The following is a 13,812-nucleotide window of genomic DNA, read 5'->3' as shown; positions in this document are numbered from 1 at the left end:
GTACTAAGACAACATGGAAAATCAATAGCACAAATAAATAAATAAATAAGTGTGTGTATATATATATAAAATGTAAATGAGCTTAAGAGATCAAAGGGTTTGGCTCTGTGTACATTAACAACTGGAATGTTTTATACACAGCCAGCACTTTTTTTCTGGCAAATAATTATGAAGGATTCAAGATGCTTAATACCGCTTCCAAGTCATATCAGGCAGTAGTCTGAACTGTGCAGCAAGCACCAGCAAACCTGCATTTCCTGTTCCTAAATGTTTTGAGGCTCTCAGGAGGTTTAACTGCTGAACTTTGAGATACTGATCATAGTAACAGCAGCAGAATAGAACAAAGGGAAGGGAAGTGCAAGTGAAGCAGAAGCTTAAACCAAAGCAGTAAACTACATGTTGCTGACCTCTTTTATTAAAAAGACTAGAACAGGACATTATAATGGATTCAAAACATCAGGGGGGATGGAAGGAAGAGACCACACTTAAAAGAAATGATCCATGGAGAGAAAATCTCTAATAATTTATTGACCTTCAGTTTCACATTGTGAAAAAAAATGCAAGTTTTACAAAACCTTAAAATGTAGTAGCAAACAAAAAGACGCACCATAGACATTTTACTTCTTCACCTGTACAGTTTCCTTTTAGTACATGAACCACATCTCTTTAACAGCCAGGAAAGAGAACATTATTCTGTTCGAATCACTCTTATTCAGACAGGTGTCAGACCTAGAGAAAAGGGGCTGCACATTTATACCAGAAGAGGAAGGCTGTCCTTTGTTACATGTTTCTACAGCAACCAGCCTGCAGAATAAGAAGAACCTTCTCGTCTTATGCCAAGGGCTTTGTGTGCACTCTGCTGTGAAGCATGTTCACTTCAAAGCGCAGGCTGTGCACAGGACTGGAATGGCCAAGCATGCTGCCAGGATTCCCACACCAGCTCCAAGCAAGATCCAAGTGCATTCCCTCCAGAGTCAGAAGCCCACACTAACTCCAACTTCCTCCAGCCTACCCAAGGGAATTAATACAAAGGGCTGGAAAGCAGACCTCGGAAACAGCTGCAGAAGGCTTACCCCACTTTTGGAAGCCACATGGTGCCACAGAACAGATTTGTGCCATAAGCTGAGCAGCAAGTTGCAGAGAGGCTTTGCACCTGGACTCTAACAGGTCTTGAATGTGGATGTCCTGATTCAAGGAAGGGGCCCTGGATCCTCATTTCCCCATGCCTTGCACCATCAGTAGCACCTGGGAGAGGACATGCAAAACACAGGTGTCTAACGTGACAGCTCATTTGGCGCCCACAACCCCTGAGATGCATGGCGCTGGTGGCTCAAGCCTGCAGCAGGGCATCCTGTGCATGCAAAGGGATGCGGAGAGGAGATCTATCCTACCTAAGATGTTTTTCTATCACTCAAAGCCATCTAGTAGAAAGGAACTGATGTGGGGTGGAGGGAATGCTGCAGGTTTAAACACTTCATTAATCTATCATTTCAACAAATCAGTTAAACTAGGGGAACTATAACTGTTTGCATCTAGCTGGGCCTCACCCTTAAAAAAAGCTGCTAATGCCTTTGCTAATCAATGTTGTCTCAGTATTCACAGAACTCCAAGTACTCTATTTCTGAAATGTAAAGGTCTACTTCAAACAGCAAGTCAAACATAAGGCAGCACAGAGAAACTTCCAGTGACCAGTATACTTTCAGATGACACAGCTTTCACAACTACAGCTACACCATTGTCACACAAAGGCAAACATCACCAATGTGACTATTTTTGTTTTGCATGCACACATGCAGCTGTTTACTTATACTGCAGCACACACCAACCATGTTACTGAATGTGCCAGTCAAGTTGGGCTCCAGAAACATTTAGGAAAAAACACAATACAATACATGCTTTGTAACAGAATCTGGCAAAGAAAGCACCTGTGAAAAATAAGCTTCTGAAATCCAGAAGGAAAAGAGTAGCTTCGTATCTGTCTCAAGACCAGACGGATAAGAAACAAATTTCTTTAAAAGATTGGTTTCTCAGGGCTGTATTGGACACTCTGAGCAACCAAGTGTTTATATACATACCTGGCTATGGAAAAGAAAAGGCAGAACAGTCTGAGGATTATTTTTAAGACTAGGAGCTTTGAAATTCATTTTCTATCCCCATGAGAATTTTGCTAGAGCACTTGGGCCTTTGATACTTGCCCACTCAGATGATCATCTGAAATCCAGATGGATGAGGCAATCCGGTCAGTGCAAAAATGCTGCTCTTGCATTTAAGACTTCATCACTAACGTATCTTGAGGTTTTTTGCTTTTATTCCTGAATCAGCCGCACTCCACTCATTTGGGTCTATGTGGCTGAATTGTAGCTATCCCCTTCTCCAATCCAATAAATAAATAAATAACTTTGGACAATGACTTCATCTGGGCTTGGTATCCAGAAGCTATTCCACGGTATTTGCATTGCAATCAGGGAGCTGCACAAAGAGAGAGCTGCACATGGTTTTGGCTATTTCCGGATTAGAAATTGAAAGGCATGACCAGCAAATGAAATGTAGCAAGGACACCATCTACAAGATGCACCACATGCAACCTGGGGAGTTGGTGGCCTGAGAAAGTGACTTCCATGGCTTCTTCCTTTAATAAGTATGTAATTTAAGATCCTGCTTTGTAATCCTTCCATTTCCAACCGGGAAGCCACCCCTTCCTCCCACCATTACCCAACAGTTTTCTTTCTTTGTGCAGCAGAGCAAGTCAGCAATCACAAAATGTGCAAAACATACGATTCACACAAGCCCTTACAACATGAAGACAATTGCAGGCACTGTTTCAGCATGCAAGCACAGAACAATAAATAACTGTATCTACAACAAGTAACATAACAAGAATAGGACAGTCTGGGTTACGTATAAATACAGGGAGGAAAGGGAACAAGAAGCATTCGTGGGTGTCACTTTTGCTCCCCACTGTTGCAAGATTTTGTCACTGTGCTCTTCCTCCTCCAGCAGGAGGTCATTTGCTGCAGGGTCCAGGAGATGCTGTGGGCACTGCCCACAGACAAGGACCTCTGGCATGCGGAGTTCTCCAGTAGCACAGCTCCCTTCATCCCTCTGCTCTGACCCAGCCTGCTACCCTGCAGCTGGCACTGACGCTTCAAGTCATCACAAAGGGGAGTGACAACCATTTCAAATTTCTCAAACAAACAGTGGAGTCCACGAAAATCAAGAGCTGTGTGCTGCACTGCTCAGAGAAGTCTTGTCTCTTCTTTCTCTCTTTTGAAGAACTGATTAATATTGGCATTAATCCACAATTACTAGCACAGGGACCAGATCACAGGTTCGTTCATTCATATTTAAACCATGTGCTGAAGTCCAGAAGACAGTTTTTTCCTCCCATTCCTTCATGTCTAGGTTAGATAATTTACAAGGTGCGGATGATTTTCTTCAAATGCAAGAGATGCTGAACGATTTTTCTTCATTAAAACCATTTATCCAGATCCTAGGTTCAAATTCTCTTCTCCAAACAGTGGAGTAAGCTAAAAGCATGGGAAGAAGAAAAAAAAAAAAGAGAGAGAGAGAAAAGGCTTAAAAGGCTTTGCTGAGACAATGTACCATAAGGTTTTTGTTAGATGTCAAAGAAAATCTAACAGCTAGGCTTAGGACACAATCCAGTTGATGCGCTTCCCCACCCCCTGCCACCTTAGTGTTCCAACTACTGATAAATATACAAGCCATGAACATAATTACTTAGGGCCAGATTCTGCCTTACTAGCCCTCCTTGGTAAACCATCCCATTCAGACATAGAAAGGGGTCAGTTAAATTTTCAGTTATAAATCCAATCATTTGAAAGCTAAATCAAACTGGCCAAATACAGCTTAATGTGATGGGTTCTGCATTCCGCATACCTTAATGTTTCTACGTTCCCCCTACATGCCCGTGGATTTCTTTTCAGTGAAGTAAGTTTCTGCAACTTCTCTCCCACAGAAGCCCAACTGAACAGTTCCTTCTGTCCCCGGGCCACAGCAAACCTGGCTGGAGTAATGCACATGAGGAGGTGAAGGCGTTTCACCCCAGTGCTTCCATTCACCATGAAGAACTCTAAATTGAATTTATTCATGGTATAGAAAAGGACATATTAATCCCCTTACTTAAAACATCTCTGCTATTCATTATAGCAGAAACCCCTGCTTCATTTCTTTTCACATAGCAGTGCACTATAATTCTATCCTGGAGTCTTTTATAAAAATTGATTATTCAATGAAAAATTCAGCCTTTGGATCCTGAGACTGCGTTCTCCATTTTCACTTTGAAGCTGTATTAAAAAGCCAGCTTCCAGACCATCATCAGCGTGTTAGCACTCATTTCTGACAGCACTGCTAGCATTTTTAGAGTCAAACCCAAATCATTACAATGCAAAAGAGCAGCAGTGAACTCAGTTCGCTTGAACATAACATGTATTTCTCAAGCTGTTATGTATAAGTACAACAGGGAGCACACACTGGAAACACAGTAGCCCACATAACACCCCAAAGAGTCACACTTTCTTTGCAACTGTGGGCTTCAAACAGGCTATCTTCATTACATCCAAAAAAGCTTCTGCTTTCAGTGTTGATTAGTGTTTTCTAGACATTCCTCAGGGCAGCATGTCATTCTTCCCATTGAAGAACACAAAAATCAGCTCTGAAGCCAAAACAATCTTTCCTGTTACGGGATGAACTTTAAAATATATAAGTGATTCAAAACCAGAGGAAAAAAGAAACATTTCCAACCTACTCAAAAGCCATAAGTTGGAGGAAAGGGACAAAGCAGACTAAAGTCTTCCTAAAAGCTGTCAGACTGGGGCCACACAGCGCCATGAAAACAGAGGGTAATCAGAAGTAATTTCCTTTCTGTCCCTCCCACCCACTGACAAAGCAGCAGGATTCAGTGGGAAAAAACCGTATTTGCTGGATGAGCACACAAAATCGGAGAGACTTTCAGTCTGTGGCTGCGTTCATCCAGTTATCTTGTATGTCACTGAAGCTAAAGTAATGGCTTTAGCAAGATACTGCAAAGCAAATGAAAGCTTTTGCATCGCTATATTCTGAGGATGGGCTTTCAAAATAAAACACCCTGTCTCAGGCGCTGTAAACGTTAGAACAATTAAGTCAGTCTCAGAAGAATAAGTCAATATTTTTCTTGGCACAGACCTCAGCCCGGGCATTCAATACTACTGTTCTGGTAACAGTGAGAAGCGCTGAAAGTGAGTAATAATAGAAACTGACCGAAGATGTAAAGATGTTTTTACCAGTGAGGGGGGAAGCCATGGCACACAAATGAAGCTTCCCTTCTGCTCTCCATCAGGGTCCCAAACAGAAGGGCCCTGGGAGTCTTCAAACACAATGTTCTTTCTGTCTTCTGGAGAACCCACCTCAGTCTGGACTTCTGGGAACTAAGACACAAATGCAAGGCTCATATCATTACTTCAACTGCACTTATTTGCCTCGTTCCTTCCAGCCTTCCTGCCTTCATGGTTACATTACACACACAGTTCAAATCCAAAAAGAAGTTGCCACTCATGGGGAACAGATTATTTAGGATTAAGCAAAACACTGTGTTCCTTTGGCTGGCTGGCGGTAACGGTGATTCTGTCCTGAAGTCTCAGAGGGGGAAAGAGCAACACAGCACTAACAGGAGTCTGCCAGATTTGTTGCAAAAGACAGATTAACAGTTCTGGAAAATGTCAGCAACTTATTTTATGTGATGTAACTCTCGGAAAGATAAAAACTAGGAAAAGCTAGAAATGGTTGAAACAAGTAGTAGTCTAGAATGAAAAAAAAAGTTTTTAAAAACATTGGCAATGTATGAAGATACCTATATTTTATTTATTCATTTTTTTCTTTAATGAATGTTTTCTCCCCTCTTCCTAAAAACTGGAAGGTCACAACGTCCAAACAGGGAGGCCAGACTGAGACTTGCTTGGGAGAAGATACAATGCTGAAGTTGCATCTGTAAGAGCTTGGCCCATTATGTGTAATTAAATTGTTTTGGAACAGTGTGTGCTATAGACAGGTAATTATTTCAGCCAGCAATATTAATTATATGTCTTCCTGACACTGTATGCAGTCCAACATATATGTCCATAACTATTTTGAAAAAATCTCTAATCTGTATTTCAAAGTGTATTAATGGGACAAATTCAACCTTAGCCCAGGTAGGTGCAGCCTTGCTGTCTAGGTGAGGCAGCAAGTTTCATGTGAAGCCCTTGTAAAACACTTCTCATGGGCATAAGACATCAAGTTTCCCAACAGAGGAAAGCATGCAGCCTGCCTGGAAATGCAACTGAATTCACTATCATGCTTCAGATCAGAATTTACAGTCCCTGCTACTGGACGCACAGAGTTACCTGACCTATGCAGTCAGGAGAACACCTCTGATCCCTTGTTTAGCGTGCATTTAGCATTTAAATGCAGAGCAGGATTCAGTTTCCAAAATATCATCTGCATTGCCCCACAAGGACAGGGCCTAGAAAAATAACACTTTCCAACATCTAAGTCATGAAGCAAGAGGTCCCATGAGGAGAACTGGATGCAAGGAGCATAGCAAACCACCTGACACACCTGCTTTGTCACAGGTTTCTGGCCAGTCACACGTACCTCACCGCTCCAGCTGCACCACTGGACTGCACATACTTACCCCCAGAGCTGAGGTTGGAAGCTGTGTGAAAAGCTTTATTACAGTGGAATTCAAAGGTGCTGTTCCTTACCTGATAATTTCTAATTGCAACACACACACAATTATGAGGGGAGGTGCTTCCACGTGCTGACAAATGCCGTGGGAATCAGCGAGTAGGGCACGGTTGTTATGCTGTTCCATACGTCCAAAGTGGGATCATAGCAGTCCAATGTTTTGCATCTCTGAATGCCAAAGTAGCCTCCAACAACATACAGCTTGTTTCCAGATGCCACTGCGTGGCAGCTCATCCGCTTGGCTGTTACATCTCCCACCTTAGTCCACTGGTATGTCTCACTGTTGAATTTGTAAGCAGAGCACGCAGAGAATTCCGTATCTCCGCCCATAATAAAAATCTGGTTACCCAGGACAGCTGCAGCAGTGTAGCGCCAGGGCTGGGGGCAGGTGGCTGGTACCGTCCATCTGTTCTCACACTGATCGTAGCACTGAACTTTGGGCAGCTTGTCATGGCTGACACTGGTCCCTCCAAAAGCAAACAGCTTCAGCTTTGCACTGACCACAGCTGCGTTGCTTACTCCCTCTCGCAGCGGAGCGACCATGGTCCATTTGTTGGTCACAGGGTCGTACTGTTCTACTTGCTTTAAGGATACCGAAGGGGAAGCTGGAAGGCATCCAGTCGCCGCGGTGTGTCCTCCTACCACATACAGACAGTGCTTCAGTTCAGCAGAGCCATGGCCAAAGCGAGCCACCAGCATGGGAGCAGCCTTTGACCACTCCTCATGAAGGGTGTCGTACACCCACACATCTTTGGAGACTCCGTTTTCTGACCCTCGTCCCCCAGTGATATACACTTTGCAGCCTATGGCACAAGCGCTGAACTCTTTCCGCGGACTTGGTATGTCAGCCTTCGGAATGATCTCCTTCGCCTTTTGGTCCACCAGGTACAGCTTGTCACACATGAAGGTCTGGCCACCCAAAAGGAAAAGTGAATGGCCAGTTTTGCGGGGTCTGGCACACAGGCTAGTGACCACTCCGTCATTCTGTAGGATCTTTAACTTGCATCTTATTGATTCTTCTACTATCTCTTTGCTTTTCCTTTGCTTGGTGATAAGTTCTTCCATTGCCACATTTTCCATCAGGTATATGGCTGGCAAGAGGGCCAGTCTCACTGTCTGCAGTAGCTCGGGCAGATAACAGTGACGCTTACTCAGGTCATAGTTGACCCAGTTGATAGCTGATTCATACACGAGCCTTTCATCTTCAGTTTCTAATTCTTCACTGGAAAGGAGCTGCACTACCATATCTTTCGGCAGCTGGAGGAAGTCTTCACTTTTACTGATACTCTGGAAGTTGCTAAGGCACATCCTCCAAGAGAGCTCATAAAGCTTGGTGCACTGGTGAGCATCTGACAGCAGCAGCATGCCAAGACAGTTAGTAGGATGAAGGTTTTTCTCCAGAAACTCTGCACAAGCATCCCTGATGTCCTGGAACTCCAGCATGTCACCAGCCTCCAGCAGCGACTCTGCGTTCTCCTCATTGATGATAACCCTGGAGGAATACGCATAGTCCAGAAGCAGCTCCAAAACCTCTGGGTGAATGGAGTTATGGAAGTTGACTTCACTGTCCTGGCTCTCTTTCAGTCCTCCACTGAACATTGCTTCAAAATAGCGGCTGCAGGCAGCCAGGACAGCTCTGTGGCAGGGGAATGACCTGTTCCCAGCATGGAGAAGAACATCTGTAAAGAGACGCTGCTGACGCAGAAGGTTCAGGTGAGTCAGGACACTATCAGCATAGGATGACTTGTGGAATAAGTATATGTTTATGGAGCCAGTACTGGCCCTAGATTTGCGATTTTCATGCATGCTGACTGACATTTTCTTCCACACCTACAAACAAAGAAAAAAAAATTAATGAGATTAATGAGAGTTTAATTCATTTTCTTTTCACATAACAAGAAGTGTATCTATTATTCACCATAAGATGGGAAAAAAGAAACTGCATAATTTGTAGATGACTGGACAGAGAATTGCATCTACCTCTGGCATGTGTTTATTTTCTGTAAGATGAGTTTCATAAATGACATACTCTAAATTTGTTGCCCAAGAGCAGGTTTATCTTGGGAAACCTGATCTCCAACTTTCACAGCAATACAGTAAGCAAGTAAGTCAGTGGAGAAAGAAGAGGAACCAGGGCTGATTTTCTCACCATTCCCCAATCTAGACCAGCTGATTCATTACATATGTACATATGCACATGCTTGAAACATTCTCCTGTACTGAATCATAGCAGGAAGAGCTACCAGACAGAATACCTAAGGAATGTCAAAAGCAGCATGATGAACAAAAACCTACTAATCCCATTGGGAAGCTTTTCTTTGTTACAACAATTCCATATGCAACAGCAGAGAATGAAAAGGGGAACCTTAAAAGGAAAACCTAACAAGGATCATAAGTTTAGACTTGCAAAAGCTTTACAAAATATTACAGCTGAATTTCAGAGATTACATCTTGAACTCTGCCAGCGGCCACCTGCTGCAGTGATACAGCACACACAACAGGCAGAGTCAGCAGAAAGATGCCAGCTGAAGTCATCAAGCACTTCCAGCTGAAGTTATCAAGGCATCACCATGCTGGGGCTACCTTGAGAGCCATGTGCTCAGAGCACAAGCCATTGACTGCTGCTGGCTGCTTTTGAGATGTGGAGGAGACAAAACAAGAGAAATAAATACCCTATGCTGTTTTATTCCTAATACAGTGCTTCTCAGTTCTTATCAGGTGAATGTTCCTGTTATCTGCCATGATATGCAGGTCTACAAATGATTACAGGAGCAAGATTCCAGATTTAAGTAAGAGTTGAGCCAAAACAGCACGAAGCACGTGGAAAGGGAGGAATACTGGGAGTTATATAGAGCTAATGGCTGAAAAAACACAGCACTAGGAATATGTGAAGCATACGGAGGCCAGTGCAGGCCATGGCTGTGACTGCTACTGCTATAATCCCACTTCTCTCTCCAAACTGCAGAGGAAGCTTGGAGAAAGAAGAGAACCAAGCTCCCCTAATTGCTATGATATTCTCTTACTCAGAGTCCCTTTTACTGCACCTTCAAATAAGGAACAGGGCAAGAGCCTCCCTGGGAAGCTCCCAATACTCAAAGTCAGAGCATGACCTGAGGCCACCTGCAGAGGTTTTTCATGTGGATATACTTCCCTCTCTCACAGACTTGAATATTTTCATATTCCTGAGCATGTTCAAGCAGTACACAGCCATACAACTCTATTCCCACATTGCATGCTTCAAGCTGACACAGGAGCTTGAAGAGCCTCAAAAAACCCTTTAATAAATACATTTGTTTTTCTAGGTTCAGAACCCCCAGCAAAATCAAAGCCATACATGATTCACTTAGACAACAGACTTCACTTCAGAACATCCTATTTATGCGTAATGGAATATACACACACAGTGCCACACGTGCAGATTAACTGCAGCCAGGATCATTCTGCTTGCTAACGAACGCACAGAATAATCAATTTATCACCTGCAACAGAAAGTTTGTGATACACCTTTCACTTCCATTACAGTGGGAGGAAAAAAAAAAAAAACACACACCCTCAAAGCAGCACCAATTAGAAAACAAAGAGGCACCTTACTGCAAAACTACCATAACCCACTTCCTTTAATATGGAAAATGACTTCCCTGGTACAATTCAACTGGGATTGAAAAGAGCAAGCAATACAGCTCAGTGTACAGTGGTGCTCAGTCCAAAATCCTTCAAAGCTCATAGGAATCCTTCCCCATCAGAGCCACAACCTGAGTACCTGACACACAAAAGTTTGGAAAGGTGTTTTAAAACTCTGGTCCCATGACCAACTGATGAAATGCATTGATACCAAGCAGAACAATTTCAGGAAGCTGGTACATCTTCTCAACGCAAATCCTTTCATAAGGAAAATGAAATTACCTTTAAAACTATTAACTGAAAAAGAGAATGGTGTCTGACTTAGATGCCATTCAAGGCTCTTCAACACTAATCTTGGGCTAAAATTACCCACTTAATCTACAGCCAGAAAGATTATACTGACCATATACTCCCTCAGGCTGAAACCTGCTGGAAACGAAGGATTACAGAAAGGGTCATGGCTCAAAGCATATATACACAAACAGTGGGGAGACAGGTGGGAAGAACCCTTCACCAGGAAAGAATCCCCTGAAAGCTTTTAAAATTTTCCAAATGCTTTCCCTTTTTTTAATGCCACCACAATGCAACGCACAGCACTGATTGCAACTCTACAGCTTGGCTTTCCTCACACTAAGGAAATAATCCTGCAAGGCCTCCTTTGCCAAGCAGTGGGATGGGAGCTGAACACCCACTGTAAGACAACAGAGCCACCAGTACCTGAGGATGATGCTCACTGCCCCCTGCTCCCCATCCCAGTCAAGTGAAGGGGCAGACAAACAGCCCTGGGATGCCAGGATCTCCACAGCACCTCAGGGAGTACAGTTCTTCTCCTTTCCTCCCATACAGTGGGGAAGCTCAGAGCATGCAGAAAACTTCTTACCATGCACAAAGGGTTCAGTGTTAGAGCAGGTAAAGTTCACATCAGAGGCTGCACACGTTCAGGACCTGCAGTACGGCAAGAACCACTAGCAAAGATCACTTGGAATCAGCCCACAGCCACAACAAAATAGACGTAAACTTTAAAAACTCACCCAGCAGCTACACAGACATTGGAGGGTACTGAGCTACGAGCACATGGGGAGGGGAGGAACAGATTGCTGCAGGCTGCCCGAGCCCACCCACACCCCAGAAAGGAGCACTGCTGTATTAAAAAAAAAAAAAAAAAAGGGGTACAAAACGCTCTCAAGCAGCTACAAAGTAAGGCGGTCACATTTCACCCCACTAAGGGAGAAGACTTGGTCCTTCAGTGAGTAATGCCATTTCTTACGGAGCACTTGCAGTGCTGGTCTTTAACTGTTCCGGTAACGCTGTCTTTATCATCACAATGCCATCCACTGAAAAGAATTCAAAGTATGCCAATTCACATTTAAGATAAGCTAACATATTTCCCCAAACAGAACAAAGATACCTATCTACACGTATCTTTTCCTCCACTTTGGTTGCTGAGATGAGCTCACACATGGACAAACCCTTAACAGCAATTATCATAATTCACTAATGGGCAGTGTTTCTGCGAACATGTCTTTTTGCAGCTTCTGACAATTAGCTCTGTCCAGAATCTTACAAGAATGTTAAATGGTATAAATGACATCCCTGATTTCTCCGTTTGGTGCTGGAAATTATGCAAGCCTCAAATATTTCAGCAGAGGTAATTCACAGTCAGTGAGCAAATGTTCATCTTGAATAAAATGAGTCAACCCCCTTCAGGCGACTTTTCCTTAGAAATAATAATATTAGTACGTAAAAAACAAGAAGCGGTCAGTAAATTACAGATACAGATTTTATCTAGGAACAGAGGTTCAACCAAGACTTTGATTTATAATTACACTTCAACAGGCTGCTTGTCACAGCAGCCCTGTAGTAAACACGATTTTAAAACTGAACAACAGACTCCGTGCCCTAGTTCTTTACAGCTCTGCAGCATGCAAGTCACAGCCTAAATCAAATGAAGAATTAAGCATTTTCAAATTACCGACACAGCCACGATGTAGACTCATTTTCATATGAGTCTGTAATTACTTGGGGCTGGCTGAGTTTTAGTGCAGAAGCAGTGGAACTGCTGGGGAAAAGGAAATCTGCCATACAGCCCATTGATCTGACTGATACTACTCTTTGCTGCTAACCCCGCGGCGATACTGTCGGTCTCGCTGAGCCGAGTCCTGATCCTGCCTGAACTCCTCTAGCACAAGCTTAGCGGCTCCCCAGGACCTGCAGCGAGATGGAAAGCAGAGCACGCTGCTCCTGCGAGGAGTGCAACGTTGCTCACCACACGCAGACAAAGAAACCCAGCTCTAAATTCTCTGTAGTTCACTCCATCGCAATGCCTCAACAACCCCCTCTCTGGAACAAAACTTCCCGGTTTTCTTCCCAACCTGATGAAGGAACAGTGCGAGAAGTCAAAGCGCATCTGTTCTTCTTTACAGAGCAACAACCACGTGGAAAAGTTTCTGCTCCAGAGCAGGCGGAGCAGCCCCGCAGCCAGCTCCGGCAGCAGCGCGGCGCCGGTCCTCCTCCCGTGCCTGCCACCGCCGAGGGACGGCCCGGCCCGGGGAGACAGCCCGGCCGCCTCGCAGCAGCAGCACCCGGCGCTCCGCAGGACAGCCGCGTACCGGAGACACTCAACCCCAGCGCCGGCACCTGCCCGCTTCCCCGCTGTGGACAGAAGGAAGGGACACGGTGCGGGTGAGCGGCTGCGCCGCGGCGGGCGCAGAGCCTCCCTGTCCCACCCCGGCTGCGCGCAGCCCCGCGCTGCCCTCCCGCTTCCCTCCGCGCGCGGCTCGCCAGGCACCGACTTACAGCGGCTGCTGCCGAGCGGGCGTCCCTCGGCCTCCGCGCATGGGAGGGGAGAGGCGGCCAGGCGGAGAGGCGGCCGGCGGAGGTGGTGCCGGCAGCGGGAGGCGGGCCGCGGCTGGAAGGAGGAGGGAAGGACGGGAGAACGGCGGCTGCTCCTGGCAGCGCCGGGCCGCAGCTCTGCCCGGGCGGCGGCGCGGGGATGGGGGTATATGGGCTGGGGGCGGGGAGGCTATGCAAAGCGGCTGGGTGACACCCGGGGGAGGGACGGGGAGGGAGGGAGCGAGCGGGCGGCTGCGCTGTCAGATGAGTTCGTGTGCCGGGGAAGGTGCGGGATATCGTAGCGCTGCTCCTCCAGGGCTGTGCGGGTGGCTGGGCTGCGGTCCCGAGGAGCGCAGGGGCGCGCTCCGCTGTGCGGGCACCGGAATACCCGCGCGGGTGCGGGAAGGAGCCGGGATCCCGCTGCCTGCGCTGCCCTGCGGAGAATGCGCGGCCGTGCAGCTCCGAGCTCTGGGGCCGCGGCGGAGCTGCTGCCGCTTGGTGGCTGCGCGCTGCAGAGCGAGGCAAGTGGCTGATTTACCGTTTGCTAATACTACTTGCAGCAATGGCATTAGTCTATAGAGGCTTCAAGAAAGAACAGCTAGTTTACTCCCACCAGCTCCCAGCTGCATGTAACAGTTT

General features: G+C 45.7%; 1 protein-coding gene across 1 annotated transcript; it reads right to left on the bottom strand.

Moving 5' to 3' along the window:
• On the bottom strand, window positions 499-13,336 carry ENC1 (ectodermal-neural cortex 1). Its single transcript, XM_021380933.1, has 3 exons — window positions 13,138-13,336; window positions 6,738-8,550; window positions 499-3,527 (listed from the first exon to the last, which is right to left on the bottom strand). The coding sequence occupies exon 2, from the start codon at window positions 8,536-8,538 to the stop codon at window positions 6,769-6,771; it is 1,770 nt and encodes a 589-aa protein (XP_021236608.1). The 5' UTR covers window positions 8,539-8,550; window positions 13,138-13,336; the 3' UTR covers window positions 499-3,527; window positions 6,738-6,768.

This window comes from Numida meleagris, chromosome Z, assembly GCF_002078875.1.
Source record: "Numida meleagris isolate 19003 breed g44 Domestic line chromosome Z, NumMel1.0, whole genome shotgun sequence".
Taxonomy (NCBI): domain Eukaryota; kingdom Metazoa; phylum Chordata; class Aves; order Galliformes; family Numididae; genus Numida; species Numida meleagris.
The sequence above is the reverse complement of the archived record's forward strand: the minus strand, read 5'-3'. Positions and strand labels throughout refer to the sequence as shown.